Here is a 23,784-nt window from a genome sequence, read left to right as displayed (position 1 = left end):
GGAGGGGCGGCCGGGGCCAGCAGGTGGGCAGCGGCCTGGTGCCCACGGCAGACGTTGACAGTTGCGAGGGGAGAGTCTGTGTGAAGGCACTTGTCACAAGCTTCGATACTGCCACCGTCCCGGGGAGAACAGAGCAGTCAGGAAGGGCACTTCTGAAAGCACAGTTGAGAGATCTCTGGAGCGAGCGCTCTGGGCAGGAGCGAGCGAGGACGGCAGACTGGGGCGGATGGACTGGCGAGCTGGCGAGGGTCTGCCCACGAGCCTCAGGCCACGCCGACCGCCACGGGCCCCACCAATGACCTCAAGCCCCACTGCAACCGCAGGTCCCACCAACAGCCATGGGCCACGCCGAACATCACAGGTCCCACTGAGAGCCACGGGTCCCGCTGTCAGCCTCGGGTGGTCCCACCGACAGCCATGGGTCCCACGGGCTCTTTGGCCTGGAGCCACTGAGAACCCCAAGTGAGGAATAAAGGAAGATTCTGTAAACAGTGCACCACCTCTGGGAACAAACGCTCGACGATTTGGTGAGGACAGACATCCTTGCTTTTTCCTGCCACACGGCGAGTGCGACACACAGCAACGTTACAAAAATAGCAACTACCCGAGAATACTGCGCTGTTTTCCGCCTGACAGTTACCCAATAATTTATACAAGCTTAAAGAAACATAGAAAATAAACATCTGCTTTTCGTTTTTGGTGGTTTTTTTTTACACAAAATAAAGGAACTATGCACACGGCCTCGGCCTCCTGTGGTCCGGCGGGTGGCGTGGCACCCGGCGAGGGGCCCTGGGTCCCGGCCCAGCTGGCGGCCGCAGCCCTACTCCCGGACGGCACGGCACGTGGCGCCGAGGCTCCCAACGGCGCGGTTGTCCACCTTAGGGCCTGAGGCCCAGAGGGCCGGCCTCCCAGGCGAGCAGCCGGGGTCTTTGGTGAACTTGCGCGAGAGGAACTTCTCGGCCTCCGGAGCGTCGTCCTCGCCGCGGCCGGGCTCCTCATCCTCCCTGCTGCCCGCCGGCCCGGGCAGCGCCTCACCCACCCTGCGCGGGGCTGGCGTGAAGTTCTTGCAGGGGAACAGCACGTCCTTGGGGCCGCCCGGCCGCTCAATGGGGTTGCGGATGGGGTTGAGCGGGGCCCACTGGTTGTTGGCGCCCTCCTCCCGCGGCAGCCGGCTCCTCTCTCGCTCTTTCCTGCGCTTGCGGGTCCACCACACGCAGACAGCCACGCACACCAGACACAGCATGCTGAACACGCCGCACAGCACCGACACCAGCAGACCTGGGGTGGGGACGCCGCGAGGGGACCATCGGGCGAGGGTCCTCCGGCTCCCGGTGGTGCGGAGGGTCCCAGGATCGGGGCTGGGGAGGGGTGCGCGGGGGGCTGGGGGCCCTTCGCTGGCAGGTGCAGAGCAGTTGCAGCGCTTTGTGGGTTGGATTGCACGGCCCCCCGGCAGGGCCAGGACGATTCGCAGCCCCTCCCCTCCAAGCCCCAGTGCCTGAAAGATTCCCATGGCCCAGGGGCCGAGAGGCAGCCCCCTTCCTCCTCCTCACCCGTGGAGGAGCTGCCCACGACGACCGTCTCCACCTTGACCTCGGTGACAGCCAGCAGCAGCGAGCTGTTCCCCTGTTGGGTGATGGCCGCCACGATGGCTCGAGCTGCACTCTGGATCAGACTGCTGTCCGGCAGGTCGCGGCGTGCCGGGCTGAAGGACTGAGGCAGAGGACAGAGCTGAGGGGCAGCACGCCCGCGTCCCGAGGCCTGGGACCCCCACCCCCAGTGGGACAGCGTGCCTGGCCCCGTGTGCAGCCCCAGGGCACACTGAGGTTCCCGTCCAGGCCACGGCTCTCGATCAGCAGCAAGGAGGGATGTGGGTGGCTGTGGTCCCACGAGCAGGGCCGTCCTGGAGCAGAGTGCGGGGCTTGGGAACCTACGGCCCCAAGGCTTCCTGGAGGAAGGCTCATCGAAGGGCGGGTGGTCGCCCCACGCCGGGCAGTTCACGGGGAGGCGGGTGAGGCCTGGTCTGGATCCCCTGCACCTGGGGCTGGGACGGCTGTCCCTACGGGTAGGCTCCCAGCCCCAGGCAGCCATGCCTAGAGTCCAGAGGGTGCCACAAACCCAGCACTCCCCCAAGCCCTGCCGGCACCGTGCGGCCCTGCTGCCCCAACACCGGCACCCAGCCAGCACCCCGAGAAGCTGCCCTGCCCCTACCCCCTTGTCTCTCCCCGCACGCCCCCAACCACAGCCTCCCCAGACCCTGCGGTGCCCATTCACATTGGGCCCCCGAGCAGGGCCCCAAGGACACCCACTGAGCCGAGGGCCCGGGCAGGTGGCCAGGCCCTGACCACACCCCCCAAGGCGGCCTGACACCACGGGCACCCCTGCTGCCACAGACACCAGAGGACACAGCACAGGTGAGGCAGGGAGCCGGGGGCAGCCGGGGCGACAGAAAAAGGAGGCTCCACCCACAGTCCCGCCCACCCCGTCCAGTCGGCAGGCCCTGGCCTCAGCACCGCACCCAGGCCACAACCGACCCCCACGGTCTCGAGTCAGGGTCCCACCTGAGGGCTCCCCGTCCGGAGGCCCCAGGCCTAGGAGCTTCCTCACACTCCCTGCCCTGCTCTCAAGGGATCCTCCAGCTACACCCCGTCGCTGTCCACCCTGGCCCCCAGCCACTCTCCTTCCCTCTCTGGGTGCTGCCTCTGTACCCCGACTCCTGCTGTCACCCGGTGCCTCCCACAGTTCTGGGGACCCCTGCCCAGAGTCCCAGCTGTACGCGCTGGCCCCGCGGAGCTGCACACGCGCCCTGCCTGGCCCCTCCTCCTCCCCTCGCCGGGCTGACAGTGCCTCTCCTGCAGGCCCGCCCCGGCTCCGCCGGCCTCCAGCAAGGGCACGGGGAGTGGCCACAGCCCTTCGCCGCGCAACCGTGCCGGAGCGGACTCCCGGGTCTGTGGTCACCCCGTGTCCCCAGGTACCTGGGAGCCAGCCTGGCCTGGGCCCTCTGCCCCAGTCCCCGCCAGGCACACGTGCAGAGGAGGGCCCTGGAGAGGGGAGCGCTGAACAAGGGTGCCCACCCCGCCTGCCAGTACCCACCATAGCCACCTCCACCGCGCTGGCCTCTGAGGACGGCCGGTCACAGAGCAGCACGAGCAGGCGGTCCCGGGCCACCGCCCGCGTGGCTGGTAGAGCGCGGATCCCTGAGCAGACGGCGCCCACGGTGGTGCCCTGAGCAAAGACGGGCTGCACGTGAGCACGGCCCAGGGACCGAGAATCTGAGGGTGTTCACCCCCGGCTGGCACCTTGGGCAGGTGATGGGACACGCCTTACAGGCTGTCTGAGGGAGCAGAGCAGGGATGCGGGGGGAGTGGGGGGGCACTGGCTCCCACAGCGGTCCTGTGCCCCCTCACCCACGACACAGACCACCACCACGGTCAGGGCTGGGTGGGGTCTCACCCGGTGCTCAGGCCACAGAGACGTAAGGACGGGGACGCGGCCTGAGTGAGAAGCGCCCGTGGAGCTGTGGGCTGCCCCAGCCTCCCTGGAAGGCCACCTTCAGCCCAGGTCCCTGGACAACTGGAGGAACAGGCACCTCGGCCCAGGCTGGCCACTCCTGGCCACTCCCCTGGGACCAACACTTCACCTCATCCGAGCGCACTCGGCCAGGCTCCACAGCCTCCCTGACCCCACAGGCGCCAGGCCGCCAGCAGGGGTTTCGGGCCATCTCGGTGGCCACTGGAGGAAGGATGCGGCACCAGGGCTCTGCAGACCTTCGCGGTGCACGGTGGACGGCGCCACTCACCTGGGGCACCTGGTCGCGGTTGAAGTGCAGGGTGAGGCGGGCGCAGTTGTTGTCCAGGTGGCCGGAGCGCGGCCGGCAAGGGGTGCTGGGCAGCAAGGGCTCCTCCGCGCCACACTCCCCCCAGGCCATGCAGGGCGGCTGCAGGCACTGGCCCGGGGCCTTCTCCTGGCACCGCTGCCCAGGTGGGCACTGGGTGCTCAGGGCGTCAGGCCGGCCAGCCAGCAGGCAGGGCTTCCGGCCACACCACACCTGGGCACACGCAGATGGGACCCGCAAACACACCAGCACCACGCGGGGGAGGGGGAAAGACACGGTCTGGTCAGTGAGTCCCAGGGCAGGGCGGGGTGGGGCGGGGCGGGGGGCAGTGGGCGGGGGGGGCGGCGAGGGCCCACCCGGGGGACCCCCAGCGCTCCCAGGTTGAACGTGGCACCAGAAGGACCCCACCAGAGCAGGGCAGGGCAGGACAGTGCAGGCCCAGGTCTTCTGGAGCCCGGCTCACCCGTCCCCCTCCCCCAGCACCCTCACAGGGTGAGCAACAGGGTCACGGATGAATGACGGGGACCCTAGGGCACTGGACTCCCAGCAGGGCAGTGCGGGGAGGCAAGGCAGGGCCGGCCGGAGAGGCTCTGCGGCAGGAGCCCCCTGTACCTTGCTGCAAGCCCGGCGGCCGTCCAGGCAGCGGCAGCTGTTACAGTCCTCCACCCAGGAGCCCCCATGAGGGAAGGGCACTCCCTGGGACCAGCAGGACCTCCCGAACACAGTCACTGCGGGGAGGAGAGGTGGGGGCAGCCGTGATGGCCGGGTCTCACCCTGCCCCCCCAGGCACGGCCCTCGCCCACGACGTCCCCCCACCTACCCTCCTGGCACCGCGGGCCGGCCCGGCCAGGAGGGCAGCTGCAGCGGTAGCCGTTGATCTCGTCCACACACGTGGCCCCGTAGGCGCAGGGTGAGGACTGGCACTCGTCAATGTCTGCGGGGAAAGCGGCGGCTCGTCGGGCAGCACGGGAGGCCCTGGCAAGTGGGAGGAGCAGCCCCCGGCCAGCTGGGGCCTCGGGCTGCCCTCGGGGGCCCTCTGGGCTGGGCCTGGCGCCGTCACTGTCACCAGCCCGAGGCTTAAGCACCACCCCCATCTGCCTCTGGGACGGGTGGAGGGGGGCGGCCTCTGGGTACTAAGACCTCAACCCAAACTAGGGTCTGCCCCTTGCCGGGTGGGGTGGTGGGGGACAGACAAAGGGAACTGCGGCTCAGGGTGAGGTGGGAGCAGCTCCGAAGGCTGGGGTCCCACAGCACTGCCCGCCCGGTGCCCCCCGGCCCCTCACTGATGCGGCAGTCAGGGCCTGCGAAGCCCGGCGCACACTCGCAGCGGAACCAGTTGACGCCGTCCACGCAGACACCGCCGTTGTAGCTGCAGGGGAGAGGGCGGGTGTCATGGGGCCCAGGACAGGCCGAGCTCCCCGGCCAGCCCGCCTCAGGGGCTGCCACTCACCAAGGCAGGGGATTGCAGTCGTTGGTATCTGTGTTTGCGGAAAAAAGAGAACAGTAGGCACGGCATCCACCCGCCTGGCACCCCAGGCATGCAGGGCGGGAGGATACCGAGCTCCCCAGCCAGCCCACCGTGACCAGGCTGGAGGCTGGGGGCCAGGGCCGCTCTGGGAGGAGAGCCCGTCCTGGAGGGGACTGGCCTAGGAGGGTGGGGTGCGCGAGCAGGACGCCCAGGCCACAGGGCGAGTGGCTGGCGGAGACAGACAGAGGGCAGAGCACAGGGGAGGGGCTGGGCTGCGGGGCTCGGGGGTGCTGGGGGTGGCACGGCAGATCTCGGGGTTCAGCTGGACTTTGGTGGCCAAGTGCAAGGGGCAGGTCTGTGAGGCAGGTTCGAGAGGGAACAGGACCCGGAAGCTGTGGGAGAGAGAAGTGGGTCCCACCCCACGCCCACGGGCTCACTGTGTGTGCAGGTGCGGCCCTCCCAGCCGTCCCGGCAGATGCAGGAGAAGGAGTCCCCGCTGCCCACACAGGTGCCCCCATTCCCGCAGGGGTTGGGCAGGCAGCTGCTGCTCTTAGCTGCAAGGGCGGAGGAGGAGAGGAAGGAGGCGGGGGGCTTTCACCCGGGCTGGGCAGACCGGGGGCTCCACCCCACGCCTCCACCCCAGACAGCGAGGGGCAGGCAGGGCCAGCGTGCCCTCGGGGCGCCTCACCGACCGTGCAGGTGCTGCCCTTCCAGCCCGGGGGGCAGGCGCAGCGGAAGGTATCGCCGCTGTCGTAGCACGTGCCACCGTTGCTGCAGGTGTAGGCGTCACACTGGAACTCACCTGCGGGCACACGGCCGCTCAGGGGGTGCCCGGAGCAGCGGGCGGCATCCCGGTAGGCAGCCCCAGCGCAGCAGGGGCTCGCGGGCACTCACGTGAGTGGCAGGTCTTGCCCTTCCAACCATCGTCACATGCGCAGTAGAAGTCGTTGACCAGGTCGTAGCAACGGCCGCGGCTGTGGCAGGGATCGGGAAGGCAGTCGTTGGGATCTGGGGGTGAGGACGCCGGTCAGCGGGGGGTCACCGGCGCTCAGGGAGGGCTGCCCGGGGGAGGAGGCGCCGGAGCTGGGCCAGGGAGAGACAGAGGGCGTGGGGAGGGCAAGCGTGTGCCCCTCCGCCACACACACACACACACACACACACACACACACACACACACACACACACACACACACACACACACACACACACACACACACACACACACCGCTCTGGTCACCAACTCGCCACGTGGAGCCGGTGACCACCTGAGGCCGCTGAGGTGCCCGGTGATAGGCCACGTGGGGCCTGAGGGAGGGGCAGCACGGCCCACTCACTGGTGTCGCAGAGCTCGCCCTCCCAGCCGCTGGGGCAGAAGCAGCGGAAGGTGTCCACCTCGTCGATGCAGGTGCCCCCGTTGCGGCACGGCTGGCCGAGGCAGTCGTCGATGTCTGCAGGAGGCGGGCGTAAGCCAGGTCCCCAGGCCTCCCGGCCCCTCCCGGCCCCTCCCAGCCCCCGGTCCACAGCCACTCACTCTCGTGGCAGTAGGTGCCTGTGAAGCCGCTGTCACAGACACAGGAGAAGTTGCCCCCAGGCTGGCTGATGCAGTGTCCATGGGGGCCACACACGCCGGTGGGGGCCACGCGGGCCACCCTGGTCCCCACCTCGAACCCGCAGCCATCGACCACTGCCACAGAGATGGGAGGGGTCAGCCCCACCTCTGCAGACCCCACCTACCTCTCACCTCACCCCACTCCACCCCCTCAGGCCCCGCCCACACTGCACCCACCTCTGCAGGCCCCCCCAGGGCACGGCTCCCGGGGCTCGGAGCAGTTCTTGCCGCCCACATCTTCGGGGCACGCACAGTAGTAGTCGCCCTCCAGGTTATAGCAGCGGGCCCCGTTCTGGCAGGGGCTCGGCTGGCAGAAGTCAACGTCCACCTGGGGGGCGGGGCACCCACGAGAGCCCAGGCCCCACTGTTGGCGCTGGACAATGAGCCAGGCCTCACAGGCGTCCGTACAAGGAACCCCAAGGTCCAGGCCCCACCTGGACTAGACAGCCAGGCCTCTGCAGCCACAGCCTGGAGGGCCGCCCAACCCAGCCTGGCCAGGCCCCTCCCACCACCCTCGCCTCCAGGGCAGCCCTCTTCCGCTGCATCCGGCCTTCGCCCCTCCTACTGGCAGGAAAGCCAGCTATCGGCCCCCCTCCCCAGCCACCAGGGCCACCCTGAGCCCCGTCCGTGGGTCCTTCCCAGAAGCGTCACCGCCAGGCTCCACGGCGCTGGACAGGACCTCTATCCTGGGCCCCAGGAAGCCTGCTGGCCAGGAGACCCGCCCCTTGCACCCCTGCAGCCCCACTAGTCTCCCCTGCAACGGCCAGGGCAGGTCAGAGGGCGGTGGGTGCACGAGCCTCTCCTCAGACCCGCGTGCGGCACCCCCACCCCACCCTAGGGCCCCTCTTTCAGGGGCCCAGGTGCTCCAGCCACTGTGGGAATCAGACAGACAGGGCTTGGGGCAGCCGGCTGACCAGGAGGGGCTCATCATGACAGGCAGTGACCCTGCGACCCTGCTCTGCCCCTGCCCAGAAAGGCAGCCCGGACCCTCTGCAGGGCCGACGACCACTGTGGCCCGTCTTGGCCACTCGGACAGGCCACCCGGGCAGCGGCTGGAGGAGGGGGGAGGCAGGCAGCACACGCAGGCCTCACCTCGCAGAGTGGCCCCGAGAAGCCCTGGGGGCAGTGGCAGCGGAAGCCGTCGACCAGGTCCTCGCAGAGGCCGACGTGGCAGGGGCTGCTGGCACATTCGTCCAGCTGGCGCTCACAGTGCCGGCCCCCGAAGCCCCGTGGGCACACGCACTGGTAGCCGTTCACCAGGTCCTGGGGGGAGTGGGGGGGTGAACCTCCCGCAGCCACCCCCGCGGGCGGCTCCCCCGACGCTCCCCCTACGTGCGCGCACGGCACGGACCGGCCCTCACCTTGCAGGTGCCGCCGTGCTGACACTGGCCCCCACAGTCGTTGACGTCTGCGGGCAGAGGCACAGTTACGGCTGGGACTCCCTCTCCCCCAGCCCCGCCCACCTGCACCCGCCCACCCGTACTGACTGATGTGACAGTTGGTGCCCTTCCAGCCCGGGATGCAATCACAGTAATAGCCACCAATCAGGTTTTTGCAAGAAAAAGCATTAAGGCACGGCTTCCCTTCACACTCATTGGCGTCTGTGAACGAGACAAGGGCAGCGATGGGGCCCAGGCCCCACCTGCCCCGGCACCCGCAACAGCAGCGCATGCCCAGCGCACAGCCCATGCACACACGCGCCCCGCGGGCCCCTTACCCAGCTGGCAGGTGGCTCCCCCCCACTGCTCGGGACAGATGCACTCGAAGCCGTCCACCTGGTCTACGCAGGTGCCCCCTGCCGCACACGGGTTGGAGGTGCACTCGTCGATGTCTGCAGAGGATCAGAGGAAGAGGTGTGGGGCGGGAAGGAGGGACACGGGCCTGGCTCTTCCTGTCACCCCTCCCCTGACCACTGCCACCCACGTGGACGCGGCCACTCCACCCCTACCCTCCAGACCCCTCAGACGCCAGGCTGAGTGCCCCAGAGGCACTGGAGTGGGCACTCACCAAGCGCACAGGTGGGCCCGCTCCAGCCGGAGGGGCAGTGGCACTCGAAGCCTGAGGGCACCTCGTGGCAAGAGCCCCCGTTGGCACACGGGTTCGAGGCGCAGGCGTGCTCGGCTGTGTTGAGAACCATGGGAAGTGGGTGTGGCGGCCCAGGCCCCCTCCTTCCTCCCCAAGCCCCCAAGGCCCCGAGGTGGGAGCGGGGGGTGCCTGCCGCACAACAGGCCAGAGAGGTGGGCCCGGCCGGCTCCCGGCCCCGACGTACCCCGCTCGCAGTTCTTGCCCGAGTAGCCGTCGGGGCAGGCACAGCGGTACTGGTCAGGCTCCGCGTTGATGCATGTGCCCCCGTTGGTACAGGGGTGGTGGCTGCCGCAGTAGTTCAGGTCTGGGGGCAGGGGTGCGCGCTCAGGGAGCAGACCGAGCCCCTCGCTCCCTCCCTCCCCGAGGCGCCTACCTGGGGCCTCGCCACCCGCCCCTCGCCCACCAGGCGCACCTTTGTTGCAGAGCAGGCCGCCCCAGTTGGTCTCGCAGCTGCACTGCCAGGGCTCCACACAGCTGCCGTGCACGCAGCCCGGGTACGGGACGCACTCGTCGCAGAATCTCCCCTGCCAGCCATAGCTGCACCTGGGGAAAGCCGAGGGCCGCGAGGCCACGCGTGTAACAGCGGACCCCAGGAGCTCTGGCCGCTCCCAGGGTGGCCTGGGGACACGGGCGCAGAGTCACATGGGCCGCCCAGGGCCGGCAGCCTCAGCCTTTGAACTGGAACGGGCCCCGGGCCAGGCGGGGGTTACGGTCCCGCCGGCCAGCCCGCACCGTCATGGCACTCCCGGCCGCTGGCCTCACACGGTTGGCCGCAGCTGTCCAGTCACTCCTCCCGGAGCTATTTTGGGACTCACCCCAAGCAGGGCCCCGAGAGCAAGTGCCAGGAAGGGAAGGCGCTGCCGGGACCCCAGGAACGAGAGGGCCAGGCGCTGCCAGGCCTGGGCAGGCCAGCGGGGCATCAGGAAAGGACTCCTGGCCTGGCCCCAGCCGGCGACCTTGGGCGCAGCACGTGACCTCACCTGGGAGTCAAGGGCAGTAACCTCTCTCCACAAGGCCCAACCACGGGCGCATCTCACAGATGGGGACACTGAGGCCCACAGGCCGCCCCAGTCCAGCCCTGAGAGAAGCCAGGTTCGGGGCAGCTCTTGGGCTAGAGTCACCCGCTCCCGGCAAATGGCCTCGAAAGGCCTCTTGGCCCCAAGGCCACGACCCCGAGGCCGGGCCCTGCCTGAGCTGTGGGCCAACGTCCTCTGTGGGAAGTCCTTCAGGAGGAGGGGCAGAAAGACGCCCAGGCCATCAGCGAGGGCCCGGAGCTCAGCCAGCCGGGGGCACTGCTCTCGGGGGAGAGAGACCAGCACCCTGTGCTGGACGCCCCAGGGCCCGGCGGGCTGCCCTTCAGGCCCTGGACGTGACCCCCAGGGGACCCTCCCTAGAACTTCGTCCTGCAGGATGGAGTGACGTCCGTGCCATCACCCACCACGTGGATTTATTTTTGGAAAAGGAAAGAGCCACGGCCCTTCCCGGGCCGCCCCCGTGGCCCACGGCACCCAGCAGGGACGCTGGCCAGCTCAGCCAGTGCAGGACAGGGAAACCAAGGCCGGTGAGAAGGGGCTCCTCCAGCCCCCCGTACCCGGGGGCGGGGCGCGCGGTGTGTGTGCCCGCCTGGGCCACACGCCCCCACCCACCACCCTCCCTCCGGGGGACCCCTGCCAGGGAGCACGAGGGTCCCTCGGGCGTGCTCTCGGCCCTGGGTGGGGCAGCCCTCTCCACGCCCCCCCTACCCCAGCTTTCCTGGCCCCAGAAGCCCAGGGAGGAGACGGCAGGAAGGCACGGCCATCTCCGCAGCATCCGGTGGGGGTTTGTCCTGCGCTGAAACCTGAGCCCTGAGCCACGGGCGGCAGCTGGGCCTCACCCACAGGCCAGGGAGAGAGGCGGCTAGGGCTCACCTAAAGCCTGTGTCCCAAGCGTCCCGCGCCGCCCCCCTCCCCGCCCCTCCGCGCCTTCCTGCACAGCCCACACTGCAGTGGAGGGCGGGCCTCTCCCACCCTCCTCCCACCTGGCTGCTCCGTCACCGGCCACCCAGAGCCGCTAGCACGGCCCTGCCCCTTGTGCTCACGACCCAGGTGGGGACCCGTCTGCCCCGAGTACCCGGGCTCATGCCCACCACACAGGTCACAGGGCAGGGCTTCAGGGGAGGGCCCTGCCCAGGGCAGAGAGCAGTGCTGCACTCAGTCCCCCACCCAGGATCTGATTCCTGGAGGTACCTGTTCCTCAAGACATGAGCCCACCCTGGGCCAGGCCCCCAGGTGCCCTCGCACCGGCACTGTGCTCCCCACGCCACTTGGAGATCCACTCAGCTTGTCTGAAACCTGGCAGAGTGAGTGGCCGGGTGGGTGCAGCCCTAGCCCCCTGCCTATCCCTGGGCAGCCTGCCCGCTCCCTGCCCCGGGACTGGCGGGTCTGCTCCACATGCCACCTCCCAGGCCAAAGCCACCACAGGACGAGCAGAGGGTCACCCTCCCGTCCCGGCCCCGGATCCCAAACACTGCCCTCCCTGTCCAAACTCGACGGGGGAGTTACTAAATTTCTCTGCCGAGCGCCCTTATCTGAAAAACACACCTGGGAGCAAACCCGCCCTCCAGAAGGGGTCCTGGGATGAGTGAGACCCAAGGCTGGGGCACAGGCCTCACTCACTGCACCTGCTCATCTCTCTGCCAACGTGCGGGCCCCTCCCAGGGGCTCGCCCCTGAGCACCCACCTGGTCCCCCAGGCCCAGCTCCCGGGCCGTCCTCACGCACCCCCGGCGCCCGCCCTGCTCACACACCCTAGAGAGCCCCGCTCTAAGCCGTCCCGGCCCGAAGCCTGGCCCCGCCCCTCCGGCTGTCCCAACCCCCGCTTCTCTGCTCGCTACCTGGCAGGACTACTCCTCCCTTCCCACAGCCACCAGACCCTGCCCAAGCCGGCAACCCTACCTTCCCCCCAATCAAGGTCTCCGACGGCCTCCACTGTCTGCATGAGGCTGCGGGGACCCCTCGCTCTCTGGTTCCCTCTGACCCCGGCCAACCCTGGGTCACTACCCGGTGGCCTCTGCCAGCTCATCGTACACTGTCACCAGCAGGAGGCTGGGACCGGCTCCTGGACCTCTTCTCCTCTCCAGCTGCCCCCGGCGGCTGTCAGCACCGGCCGTGTGCCTCAGGGGCCCATCCGTGGCTCGGGCCAGGCCTCTCCCCACAAACCCAGGGCAGGGCGGGGCGGGGCACCTGCTGCTCTCACCCCTGCCTGCGGCGCCTGAGCCCATCCCCGTGTCCAGTGGCACAGGGTATAGAAGGCTTGGGGTCCTCCCCGATCCCCCCCCTTCCACTCCAGGACGTCTGCAGGACCTGCCCACCCTTCCACCTCCCACTGGACCGTCACCATCACACACCCCCTCCCCAGCCTGGCCCCTCCCACACAGCAGCTGCTCTGGTCCTTCCATCCCACCTCGCTCAGCTCCAAGCCCTGCAGCAGCACCCCCTTCTTTTCTAGGTCCCCCCCACACTCACCACCCTCCCTGTCCTCCACCCACAAGCACAAGCCGCTGTGCCCTCCGCACCTCCTGTGCTGCAGACACCTGCCCTCGGGCAGCTCTCTGCCGCCCGGCCTCTGCCCCTTGTGTAAGACCATCCCAACCCAATTACGTGAAACGGCCCTGACCGCCCCCTCCCCAGGCCCCCGCCCCCGTCCTCGTGGGGCTGTCACTGTCGGGCACGCCCAGGCTCTGAGGCCACGGGCGTCCCTGTGCCGATTACAAGCTGCGTGGGAGCAGGGCCCGTGTCCCCACTCGCTGCGGCCCCAACACCCAGCCCCCAGCACCGTGTCCACGGCAGGCACTCAGCCAGACCCCGCTGAGGGAGCAGGTGTGCCTGGAGAGCAGAGACGGGGCAGGCGCCCGGCACTCACTCACCTGCACTCCCCAGGCACGGAGCATCCCCCGTGGAGCAGGTCACACCCTTGCTTACACACGGCTGCAGAGAGAGATCAGAGAGGCGCCGCTGCTGCCAGCCATGCACGGGCCCCCACAGCCCTGAGGCAGGCACGGGGTGGGGTGGGGGGCCTCCAGGCGGCACCCCGCACAGCCCTCCGCGTGGCCCCTCCGCGTGGCCCTGCACAGCCCGCTCACCCTCCTTGCACTCCTTGCCCATCCAGCCGTCCATGCAGGCCTTGTTGCCGTACTGGTCGCAGGTGTAGTGGCCGAAGAAGTCGTTGCGGGGCCGGCAGAACTTGTTGCAGGTGGCGCTGTAGTAGTTCTCGTCGCAGCGCACACGGATCTTCAGCTCCAGGTGTGCCACGTGGCCGCTGAAATGCAGGCTCTTCCAGCGGTCCTCCGGGTTGATCATGCCCGCGTGCGACACCCGCTCGATCAGCAGTTCCTCTTGGGGGGGGGCAGAGTGAGCCGGCTCAGCCGCCACATCCCCCTCGGAGGCGCACAGCCCGCCAAACCACGCGGCCAGCGGCCCAGGCCACAGAGCCGGGACAGCAGGGCCACCGCAGGAAGCGCGGGGCTAGAGGGGCCTCCTGCCCCGCTAACACAGGCGGGGCCGGCAGGGCTGGGTGTGGGTGACCCCGCCTGTGGCCCGCAGCCCGCGGCCTGCTCCCACCGGCACCGCCACCGGGCACCACGCCCACCCCTCGCCAGTGGACGTCTCTGGCCACCCTCCCGCCCCTGCCGGGACCCCTTCTCTCTAAGGGCCTTCCCAGCAGCAGCTGCACCACTCACTACCGCCCATCTGAGAACAAGCCTCCCTCGGCCCCGAGCACACATGGATCCAGCGACCCGATGGCTGGGCCTCCCTTCAAACCAAGCTGCCGCGTGGGCGCAAACGCCCTGAGCTGGCAACAGGCACAGGGCTCGTGGTACGTCTCCCTACACGCTCGTACCAGTTTGGGGAAGTCTGCAGTAAGAGGCTAAGGATCCCGTGCACCCCCCCACCCCCGAGCTACAGGAAAGGCCAGGCCCCTCCCTGAAGCGTCTCTCCCTGGGCCGACCCATCCCCGCCCTCCTCCGGGGAACACTCCTGCCCTGGGCAGCCTGTCCCCACGCCCGCCCAGCCCCGCTGACCGCCGCTTCCAGCGGCTCCTCTGCGTCCCCACAGCGTCGTCACCCGTGGGACCCAGGGGCTCGGTCTGCCTCGGCTGCCAACTGCCCGCGTGACACTGCCCCCAAACGCGGCATGTCCAAACTGGGCTCCGGCCCGTCCGCACGACAGCTTCTCGGCCCTGCGGCTGCTCAGGCCACCCCTGCCCGCTCTCACCACGTCCAACCCACCAGCAAGCCCCGTGCCTTGGCCTTCAGAGCGACCGGAGCCCCTCTCACCCCGCAGGCTGCTCCTGGTCCCAGCACCCCCAACCGCCACCTGCGTTCACACAACCGCCTCCTCACCCATCTCCACGCCGGCCCTGCAACCCGCCCTCTAGCAGCAGCCTGAGCCACCCCGCTCCAGGAGAAAGCCAGCCCACGAAGCCTCTGCGACCTGACCCCGGCCTTGCTGACCTAATCGCTGCCTCCACCCCTGCCGTGAGGGCCCCATGCTCTTCTCCAGATGCACCGGGCTCACTCCTGCCTCAGGGCCTTGGCATTTACTGCTCCTGCCGCACACGCAAATGCTCTTCCCCGTTTGTCCACGGAAAACCTCTCTGCCCCACCACCACAGGGCCCCGCAGACGCCATACAAGGTCGGCCAGCCACCAGGTGAGCCTGCGGGGGAGGGCCACCAAGCCCCAAGTTCCAGGGCAGATGGGCAGAGAGGGGCTCAGAAAGCCAAAGAGAGCTCTCGGCAGCGAACCACTCCACTGTGCCACTGACCCGGCCTCAAAAGAACAGGCTCAGGTCTGGGCATCAGCAGGCTACGGGAGCGCTGGGGAGGCCCAGGTGCGGCCCTCGGCCCTCAGTGAGGACACACGCCCGTCAGAACAACACAGAGGAAGCTGAGACTGGGGAGGAGGGCAGTGCACGCGCAGCTCAGCAAATCACAAGTGCGGCAGAGCTTCCTGGCAGCCAGGGCAAAAAGGGAAACAGCACAAAGATCCTCAGGGTAGAGGCAGCTTTCCTGCCACATGGGCCTTTGCCCCAGCAGGCAAAGGACCAGGAACCTGGCTACGTGCATCTCCGTGAACGAGGGGGTCAGCCTCCCAGTGCCCTGAGGGAGGCCCTGCAGGCAGCAGTCCACCCAGCCGGGGCTAACTCACCATCCGGGGTGGTGTCGTTGTCCCAGTCCCAGGCCTCCACGATGAGGGTGAAGGAGCGCTGCAGACACAAGGAGGGGCCCGTCAGGTACCCGAAGCCCTGCCCCAGCCCAATCCTCCCACCACCACCACCACCACCACCAGCACGCCTCGGCCACACGCCCACTTTATCCCTCAGCTCTGAGGAGGGGTCTCCTCAGCAGACCCCGAGATGACCCCCTGGAGGAGGACTGCCCCTCCGGGTCACGAAGGCTCAGGGGGTGTGAGCTCGTGGCTCCCGCAGCTTCATGGCCCACCGGCGAGCCTGACCGGCTTGGGTCAGGACGGAGAGAAGGGAGAGTGACCCAGACAGAGCAGCGGGCAGAAGGTGGGCACAGCTGGAGCAGCTGCAGACAGGGGGGCCAGGTGGCCGGGGATCAGAGGGGGTCGAGTGGGAGGCCCCTCGGCAGCTCACAGGGGCCCAACCCACCGTGGGGAACAGGAGGTCCCACCCCCAGCCTGCCCGGGAGGGACGATGCCCCGTCACCAGGCCACGGGACGGCAGGGGCAGGCCCAAGCGCTGGTGCCACCCGCCCCCCCGCCCCGGGACATAGTAAACGTCTGCCCCACTAGCCTGCTTCACCCAAGACCCGGAAAGCGGCCCCTGCTGCACAGATAGGGAAACTGAGGCCCAGGGACTGCCCAAAGCAGCCTCAGCCTATGCTCTCTCCCCCTCCCTGCCCCCAAGACCATCCAGCTCTCGGGCACCAGGCAAATGATGGGCTGACGTCACTAAGCAGCCCCAGGACACCACCGCCCCGCCGGCCGTGAAGACAGCCAGTCGCTCCCGGCACAAACTCGCGCCTCGCCTGACCCCTCCCTGCCCAGCTCTTCCCCGGCCGGGACCCTCCGTGGCTCCCCGCTCCACGCTGCTCGGCCCCCTCTCGGGCCAGCCACAAAGGCGCCGACTACCACCCCCCCGGCCCTCGCCCCACCCGGGCTGGGGGCTCACAGGACGGGGCCACGTCTGGGAGGCCCTCGCCCCACCCAGGCGGGGGGCTCACAGGACAGGGCCACGTCTGGGACACGGGCTGGCTGGCTTCCTGCCCGAGGGCTACTGCCCTGGGGAGGCCAGACGCCTCCCCACCCTCGGCACCCCCATCTCCCAGCCCCTGCAGGCTGGTTTCTTCGCCCCTGCAGCTGCCTGCTGGCACCCCACCCCACTCAGCCCTGGCTCTGCCGTCCCCCACATCCCGGCCCCAGGCAGCTCCCCGTGGGCTGCCTGCCACATCCAATCACACCCACAGCCCCTGGACACCCAAGCGTGGTCCTCCCTCGGAGACCCTCCTCTTGTCCCCTACCCCGTGTCTCCAGCTGCCCTTCTTCTTCCCGCCCCTCCCACGACACGGCCTCAGGGCCCAGGACACACGTGCCCACCCTCAACTTCGCTCAGCTCACCTACGCCGCTGCCCCTGCCCTGAGCCCAGCCCCCCAGCAGCTGTCTCCCAGACACCCCTGGACGACCCGCAGGAGTTCATGCTCACAGCCGCCACCCTAGGACCCACACCCACCCAAGAAGCATGAGCGGGAAGCGGGGAACCACCCTCCATTCTTCTAGAAGCCCGCCCCTCACCCCCATGGAGCTGTCCCCAGGCTCTCAATCCCAGCTCTTGAGTCTCCCTGAAACCCATTCCCTCACTCCTGCCACCGCCCTCTACCAGGCCATCAGGATCCGTGCCCAGGCTGCCCATCTCCACCAGAAGGGCTCCCGGCAGACACTGGGGCCTCCACACCCCCGTTCACAGGAGCCCCAGTGATCCCCAGGGCTCTGTCCACATGTCCCCCACTGCTCAGCCCTCTTGGGGCTCCCCGTGGCGTGCGCCCTCCTCACAGGTACCCAGCACGCCCACCCTGCCCCTGGGCCTTTGCACCACGGCTCCATCCCCCTGCCTGGAATGCTCCCGGCAGACGGGTGAGTCAGCGGGGCACGGAGCTGCTGTTCTAAAAGGGGGTCAGGGCAGGCCGCGGAGAGGGTGCCTCTGGGCTTGAGGCTGCAGAGTACGGGAAGGAGCCGTGTAGCAGGGCCTCGGGCTGGAAGAGCAGGGATGTGGGAACAGGGGTCCCAGAGTCAGACGGCGGGGCTGCCAGCCCCTGTGCCAGTCTTGGTGCTAACGCTATGGAGCAAAGTGGGTGGCTGCCAGGTGGGTCTGAATGAGGCCAGAGACCAACGGGGCTTCAGCAGTCGTGCTGGCCACCTGACAGAACAGGCTATAAAAGACACAGGAAGAAGCAAGGAACTGACACGGGCTGCGCCCAAGAGGGCGGGACCATGGCGGTCAAGGCCCCCAGTAGGGCAGGTGGAGGAACGCCCCAGGCCGGGCTGCCCATCCCACAGGGCGCTCACCCCTTGGGGCAGCCGGAGTCCACCTCCCCACACCTGGGCTTCGGGGAGTAGGGAGCGCCTCCTGGCTCCCAGGAAACCCCACGCCAGCCACTCAGGTAGGATTACCGCCACCTTCGCCAGAGCCCAGGGCTCCGGTTACCTGCTCCCGCGGGGACATGTGCTGCCCGCCCACCCGCAAGGGCCCCACCGCCCGCCAGCTGGGTTCCCTACACCTGGACGGCAGGAAGTCATCCAGAGAGAACCTGAGCCACTGGGTGGGGCGGCACCTCCTCTCCTCCTCCCGACTGGCCTCTAGGACTCAGTTTCCCTCCTGCAAATGGCAACCCTTCATTCCACTGCTGCTGCCTTGTGGGCCATGGGCCCGGCAGGGCTTTGTCAACCCCAGGTCTCTACAGAACAGGAAAAAGGCAACAGGCCTGGACGGGAGGCCTCGGAGGGCACACTGTCATCCCAGGGACCGGGCTGGGGGGGTGGGTGCCTGGGCAGGGTTGATGACAGCTAGGGGCCGGGGGCGGGTTCCTTAGGAAGCAGGCAGGGGAACACCCCTGGCCAGGCACAGTTGGGCCACCAGCCTGCCCAACCTCGAGAGGCCCACCCAGCCGGCTGGCATTAGTCCCTGAAGACCCAGCCACACCTCTTCCAGGAAGCCCGCCCTGACCTACCCACACCAGAATCCCAGCCCGACCATGGCCTTCTTCCTGGCCCACCCCCAAGGCCAGGTCCAAACCCTTTGTCTGACCCCCCAGAAAGAATGATGGGGCAGCCGCCCACAGACATGGAAATGGCACAGGGCAGACGTGGGGCCGGATGTGCCACACCCCACGGCCCAGGACACCCCAGGCCAAGAAGGCCTAGCACAGACCCTGGACCTGCTGCCCTGGCTCCTCTCCCACAGCACCCTGCATCAGCGCCCGGCCCCCCACGGAGCAGAGCTTCACGCCAGCGCCAGGAGCTCTAAGCACAGATACGTTTCCTGAAACCCGAGCTTCAGAAAAGCCCAAGCCTCTGCCTCCATTGTCACCCGACAGGGAGGGGAGGGGGCCGCCTCCCCTCAAGGCGCTGGGCCCCGGCACCCCCGCAGGAGGAGCGGACCGCAGGCCTCCCCAAAGGGAAGCCAGACACCCACACTCCGCACCAGGGACCAGACAGGGCCTTGCCTGGGCGTGCCCCTCCCACCCCACTGCGGGCCGGCAGCCCACGGTCTCACGACACCTCATCACACGCACGTCGCAGGGCTGCAAAGCCCACAGTCAGGTCGACCCTGGTCACACCAGGCTCACGGTAGCCGGGGGATGAGGACCCCAGTGTACCTGGGGTCTGGGGGGACGTGGACCCTGGCTCAGGCCTGAGGATTAGAGATGCCTGTCTCCACCAGGAAACCCCTCACTGGCCCAGCCTGCCCTCAGCCAGACACTACCCCTGAGGGGCTCCCTGAAAGCCACCAGCCCTCCAAGGAGCCGCTGCCCACACCCTCCAGCAAGCTCCTCGTTGCCACGCCGCAGCCTCGCTCCCCAACCCACCTCTCAGGCCCAGGGACAAAACCCCCACCCGTATCCAAGCGCTCCACTGGCCGGTGCAGCCCTCCCGGTGTCCCCACTTTGCCCGAGAGCCCCGCCCTGCTGCCCCAGTATCAAAGCCTCGACCAAGACCCCTGAAGTACAGGGCAGGTGACGGCACGGAGCAGGTCACCTGGGCAGGACCCCAAGGCCCCAGTGGGAAGGTATGGAGAGGAAGGCGGCAGAGGAGGCCCCGGGAGCAGTGTGGGGAAGGGGCCAGGGTCCACGTTAGCTCCCACCCCAGTCCCCAGCTCCTTGGGGGTCGGGAGCACACGGAGGGCGGTGTCACACACCACCCAGGGCAGCTTAGGCGCTCCCAGGCGCAGACCTTGGCCTGGCCCACCTTGGGATCGGGGCTCGTGCCGCTGACAAGCCCCATTGGCAATCGGACGTGGGGGGGCTGGGCAGACCTCCCCCTTGGGTGTGCATGCCCCCGACTGGCCCAAGTCCCTTGCCCACCCCTGAGCACATCACAGACCCCGCAAGGGACTCTGGCCTTCTGATGGGCAGCCGGCGAGGAAGCGGGGAGACTAGGCCAGCTGGAAGGCCAGGCTGGGCACTGAGCCCTGCAGCCCTGTCCCCCGCCCACACGCCCACACAGCTGCACCACGCGGCCAGGTCCCAGGACCTGCTCTGGCCCACGATCTCAGGTTGGCTACACCGTCAGAAACGGGATCAGGCCCAGGCCCACCTCGGTTCTCCTCACGACTCCAGCTTGGCCTTCACGAGCAGCCATCTGTGCCACCCCCTCGAACCCACAGGGCGCGCTCCAGGAGAGGGGCCTCGACCTGCGGGCCAGCTCCGGGGGTCCCCGCTACCAGAGCGCAAACAAGTAGGCAGGTGCGGCCTCCAACTAGGCAGCAGGCCCCCTCGCTCAGGACCCCCGATGCCACACTGCACCTCCATCGGCCAGCCGCACCCGGCCCCTCCAACACCCCCAGTGGCCACCTACCACACCCAGAGAGAACTCACGCGTGCGCACGTGCACACACACGTGACCAAAAGTGGCCTCCGCCCTACTAGCTACAGGCCAGGCGTTGGGGCCGACACGGCATCACCCACCTCCTGCAGGGACCAGCGGGACACATAGACATCCATGGGGCCGGATGAGGAGAGAAGAGGCAGGCCTCACACCCAGGCTGACCCCACCTCCCTCACCTCCAAGACCCTGGACACGCCCCTCTCCAGAAAGCTAAGCCCGACACCAACCTGAAACCACAGGCGGTGGACGGCGCAGGACCCGGGCCCACGCGGCCAGGTCAGGGCGCCCCAGCCAGGCCTGGGGCAGCGGCGCACGGGGGCGCTCCCCCTCCAGGGGCCTGGGTCGGGTGCAGGAGGGCGGCTCCCCACACCCGTGCACCTGCAGCCGCCTTCAAGGCCCCGCTCACACCCCTACTCCAGGTTCCTGAACGGGAGCCCTCCCACCTGAAGCCCCGAGGCAAGGCCCAGCCCCCTCCTCGGTCCCCAGGGCACCAAACACAGTCCTCACTTTCTCCGGCCAGGGTCAAGGGCCCTAGTGGGCACACTGGGTTCCAAACTCGCCCCAGCTCAACTCACCCCAGCTCACGGGACGGAGCTGGGCTTGCAGCAGCAGAGGCAGTGTGGCCCCAGGGCTGCTGCCGGCCGAGCGGAAATACCAGGGCGCTGGCATCGCCACGCCGGCTGCAGGCCTGGCAGCCAGACCACACTACTGGCAGGGAGAAGAGGACAAGTGCAGCCCCCCAAGCACACGGCTGCCCCCCAGCCTCACCCCTGACCGGAGGGTGGGCCACCTGCTCATTCCGAGAGGACCCAGCTGGGGGCAGGAGGAAGGGAGGGGAGCTGGCCCAGGACCCGGTGCCCAGTCTGCAGGCTCCTGCCTGGGGAGACCAGGGCCTGCCCCGTCCCGTTCCACCCCTGGCCGGCCAGCGGGGCCGAGCGCCTGAGGGACACGCGTTGGCCCGCCACATTCCTCCAGGCCTCCCTGCCCCCACGGCCACTGCTGCCAACTCGAGCCGAAAACACATCCTCAGGTAGCGATTTCGAACCGTGCTGGCTCCGGCCCAAGCGCAGATGACAGGCTGCGGGCCCTGCTCAGACCTGCCTGCCGCGCCGCTGCGGGGGCGAGGGGGCTGGGCTCATCCCGGCGCCCGGGGCCTCCCAGGCCGCCCCTGCCGTTTCCACCCCAGGGACACATTCCCCGCCTGAGGCCCCAGGGTCAAGGGAGACCCCAGAGGCCAGCCAGGTATGTGGGGGTAGGGCTGTGGCCCCAGGGGCGTGTAGCCAGGGGTCAGGAAGGGGGTAAATAGGACAGGGGAAGCCCCCGGCCCAGGCAGAGAAGAAGGTGCCAGCACAGCGCTCAGAGCCGGGTGGGGGAGGAGGGCGTCGGGCCCAACTTCAACCAGCCCGGCCTCAACTCTCCGTCTCTTCCAGGACCAAGACATCAGGCGGACATACTCCTGTTGGCTCCCGCTGGCTGGTCCAGCCAAAGGTCCTTAGTCAGAAGGACAGCCTCTCAGTCGGAGCCTGGCATCCTGCTACAGCCAGACCCACCCCAGCTGCGGGTACCTGCTCCTGCACACCGAGGCCCCGCTTTACAGAGTCCTGTCTCATCCCTGCCCCCACCCAGTTCCACGCATGCAGCACAAAGACCTGGGAGGGCCACATCAGGCAGCAGGAAGCCTCCACCTGCGCGACCACAGCTCCCTGCAGCCCACAGTGATGAACCACATCCCTACCAGCATTCTCAGGCACAAGGCTCCTGCCTGCCAGGCCAGCCCCAAGCCCGCTCCCACAAAAGAATAAAACCTAAAACCCAAGACTGCAAGGTGTAAGAAACCTGACAAAGAATCACCGCACCAGGGCCCACTGAACCTTCCCCCCGGATCTGGGCCAGGAGCAAAGGCTGCCACCAGCACACGTGCCCTAGGTCTGCCCGGGCCCAGGTTCCCCGGTGCCCGCCGGAGCTGCCACCCCCCACCCCCGCCCCCGGGCATCCAGGAAACTGCAGGGCGGGCGCAGGCTGGCCAAGGGCCCAGGCGGCTCCGCCGGGGCCTGCCCCAGACCAGCCCCAGCACGCGCGGCGCACATGCCTCCCCGGCCTGCCCAGGCCCGAGGCGCCTGGCCGCGCCTCCCCACCCAGACAGACACGCGCAGGGCGACGCAGGCACACGCCGCGGGCGGCCGTGCACGCGGGCCGAGGCCACCCCGCCCGGCCGCGACCCCCGCGCGCCCACGTGGCCGGGCGCGGACCCGGCCCCACGGAGCAGGCGCCCGGGGTCCGGACGCCGCGCGGCGCCCCCTGCCGGCCCCACCCGCAGGGTCCGGGCGCGCGAGGCTCGCACTTACGGCCGGGGCCGCAGGTGCGGGGAGGCCGAGGGGCCGAGGAGCTGCGGGCAGGGCGGGGCCGGGAGCCGGGCGCCGAGGGAGGGGAGGGCTGGGGGAGGGGGGTGGGGGCGCACGTACCGGCCAGGCGAACTGGAAGGGGATGACGACGAGACCCGGGTCCTGGTCGCCTCCGGCCCGGGCCCGGGCCCGCGCCCGGTCCCCCGCGGCGCCCACCGGCGGCAGGTAGAAGGAGTTGCCGCCCAGCACGGGCGTGGCGCCGTGGCCGTAGCTGCAGGGCCCCGTGGGCGTCACCTTGGCCTGGTACTCCTTGAGGCACACGCGCACGTACGTGTCGCACTCGTCGTGGCCGCAGCCCCCCGAGCGCGTCGTCCGGCCGTCGCCGTCACAGCAGGCGCCGCTCAGCAGCTCCCCGTTCACGTTCCGCAGCGCGCTCAGCTGCAGCTCGAAATAGCCCATGGGCCGCGCCGCCTAAAAATAAGGCAGAGAGAGAGCGCAGGGAAGCGCGGGCCGGGGTCGCGAGCCGGGGCGCCCCGCCCCCACCCGCCGCGCAGCCTCGAGGGCTTCCGAACCGCGGCGCCCGCAAGCGGTGCCGCCGACCCCGAGGGACGGCCCGGTGCGCCCCGTCCGCGCCCCCGCTCACCTGCACGCAGAGCGCCAACAGCAGCAGCAGCTGCCGGGGCAGGCGCCCCCGGCCCCGCGCCCGCATCGCCTCCTCGACCCCGCCCGCCGGCCCGCCGCCGCCGCCGCCCCTGCGCGCCCGGCCCCGGCCTCCCAGTGCCCGCCCGCCCTCCGAGCGCCGGCAGCAGCGGCAGCGGCAGCGGCAGATGAGGCGGCGGCGGGCGGGGTCGAGGCGGCGCCGCGCGGGCCCGGGCGGCGGGCGCGCTGGGGCTGCGGGCGCGCGGGGGCGGCGGCGCTCGGGCTCGCAGGGTGCCGCGCCGACCTAGCTTCCTCGCGGCGGCGGCGGCGGCGGCGGCGGCGGGCGGCGGCGGCGGCGGCGGGCGGCGGCGGCGGCGGGCGGCGGCGGCGGCGGGCGGCGGCGGCGGCGGGCGGCGGCGGCGGCGGCGGCGGCGGGTCCCGGTCTCGGCTCTGCGCGCCCGCGCTCCCGGCGCCCGCAGCCAACAAGTTCGGGACAAGACTGACAGCTCGCTCGCCCATTCGTCACCCGCGTACCTGCATATGCATGAGGGGGCGGGGCCGCGCCGCGGGGTGGGGCTGCGGGGGGGGTGCCGGGGGCGCCCAGGATTTAAAGGCGGCGGAGGACTCCTCTTGCCAGCGCCTGGACCCGGCGCCCGCTTCCCGGCGCCCTCGGGCGGCGGGGCGGGGGCGGCGGCGGCGGCGGATC

The 23,784-nt window shown here is 69.7% G+C and overlaps 1 protein-coding gene across 1 annotated transcript; it reads right to left on the bottom strand.

Moving 5' to 3' along the window:
- Positions 1-820: 820 nt before the first annotated feature.
- Positions 821-23,148, bottom strand: JAG2 (jagged canonical Notch ligand 2; the record flags this gene model as incomplete). Its single annotated transcript, XM_082836380.1, is given in 28 exon segments — positions 821-1,278; positions 1,551-1,710; positions 3,091-3,222; positions 3,797-4,045; positions 4,445-4,560; positions 4,653-4,766; positions 5,116-5,201; positions 5,283-5,532; positions 5,535-5,587; positions 5,589-5,719; positions 5,721-5,854; positions 5,989-6,102; positions 6,195-6,308; positions 6,635-6,748; positions 6,832-6,984; positions 7,087-7,237; positions 8,002-8,172; positions 8,271-8,317; positions 8,397-8,510; positions 8,627-8,740; positions 8,917-9,030; positions 9,179-9,298; positions 9,407-9,537; positions 12,898-12,958; positions 13,114-13,365; positions 15,180-15,237; positions 22,560-22,910; positions 23,083-23,148. Coding segments are annotated over 28 exon segments (4,128 nt in total).
- Positions 23,149-23,784: the final 636 nt, after the last annotated feature.

This window comes from Leucopleurus acutus, assembly GCF_964270905.1.
Source record: "Leucopleurus acutus genome assembly, chromosome: 1".
NCBI classification, from domain to species: Eukaryota; Metazoa; Chordata; class Mammalia; order Artiodactyla; family Delphinidae; genus Leucopleurus; species Leucopleurus acutus.
This window is presented reverse-complemented; position numbering and strand designations above follow the sequence as displayed.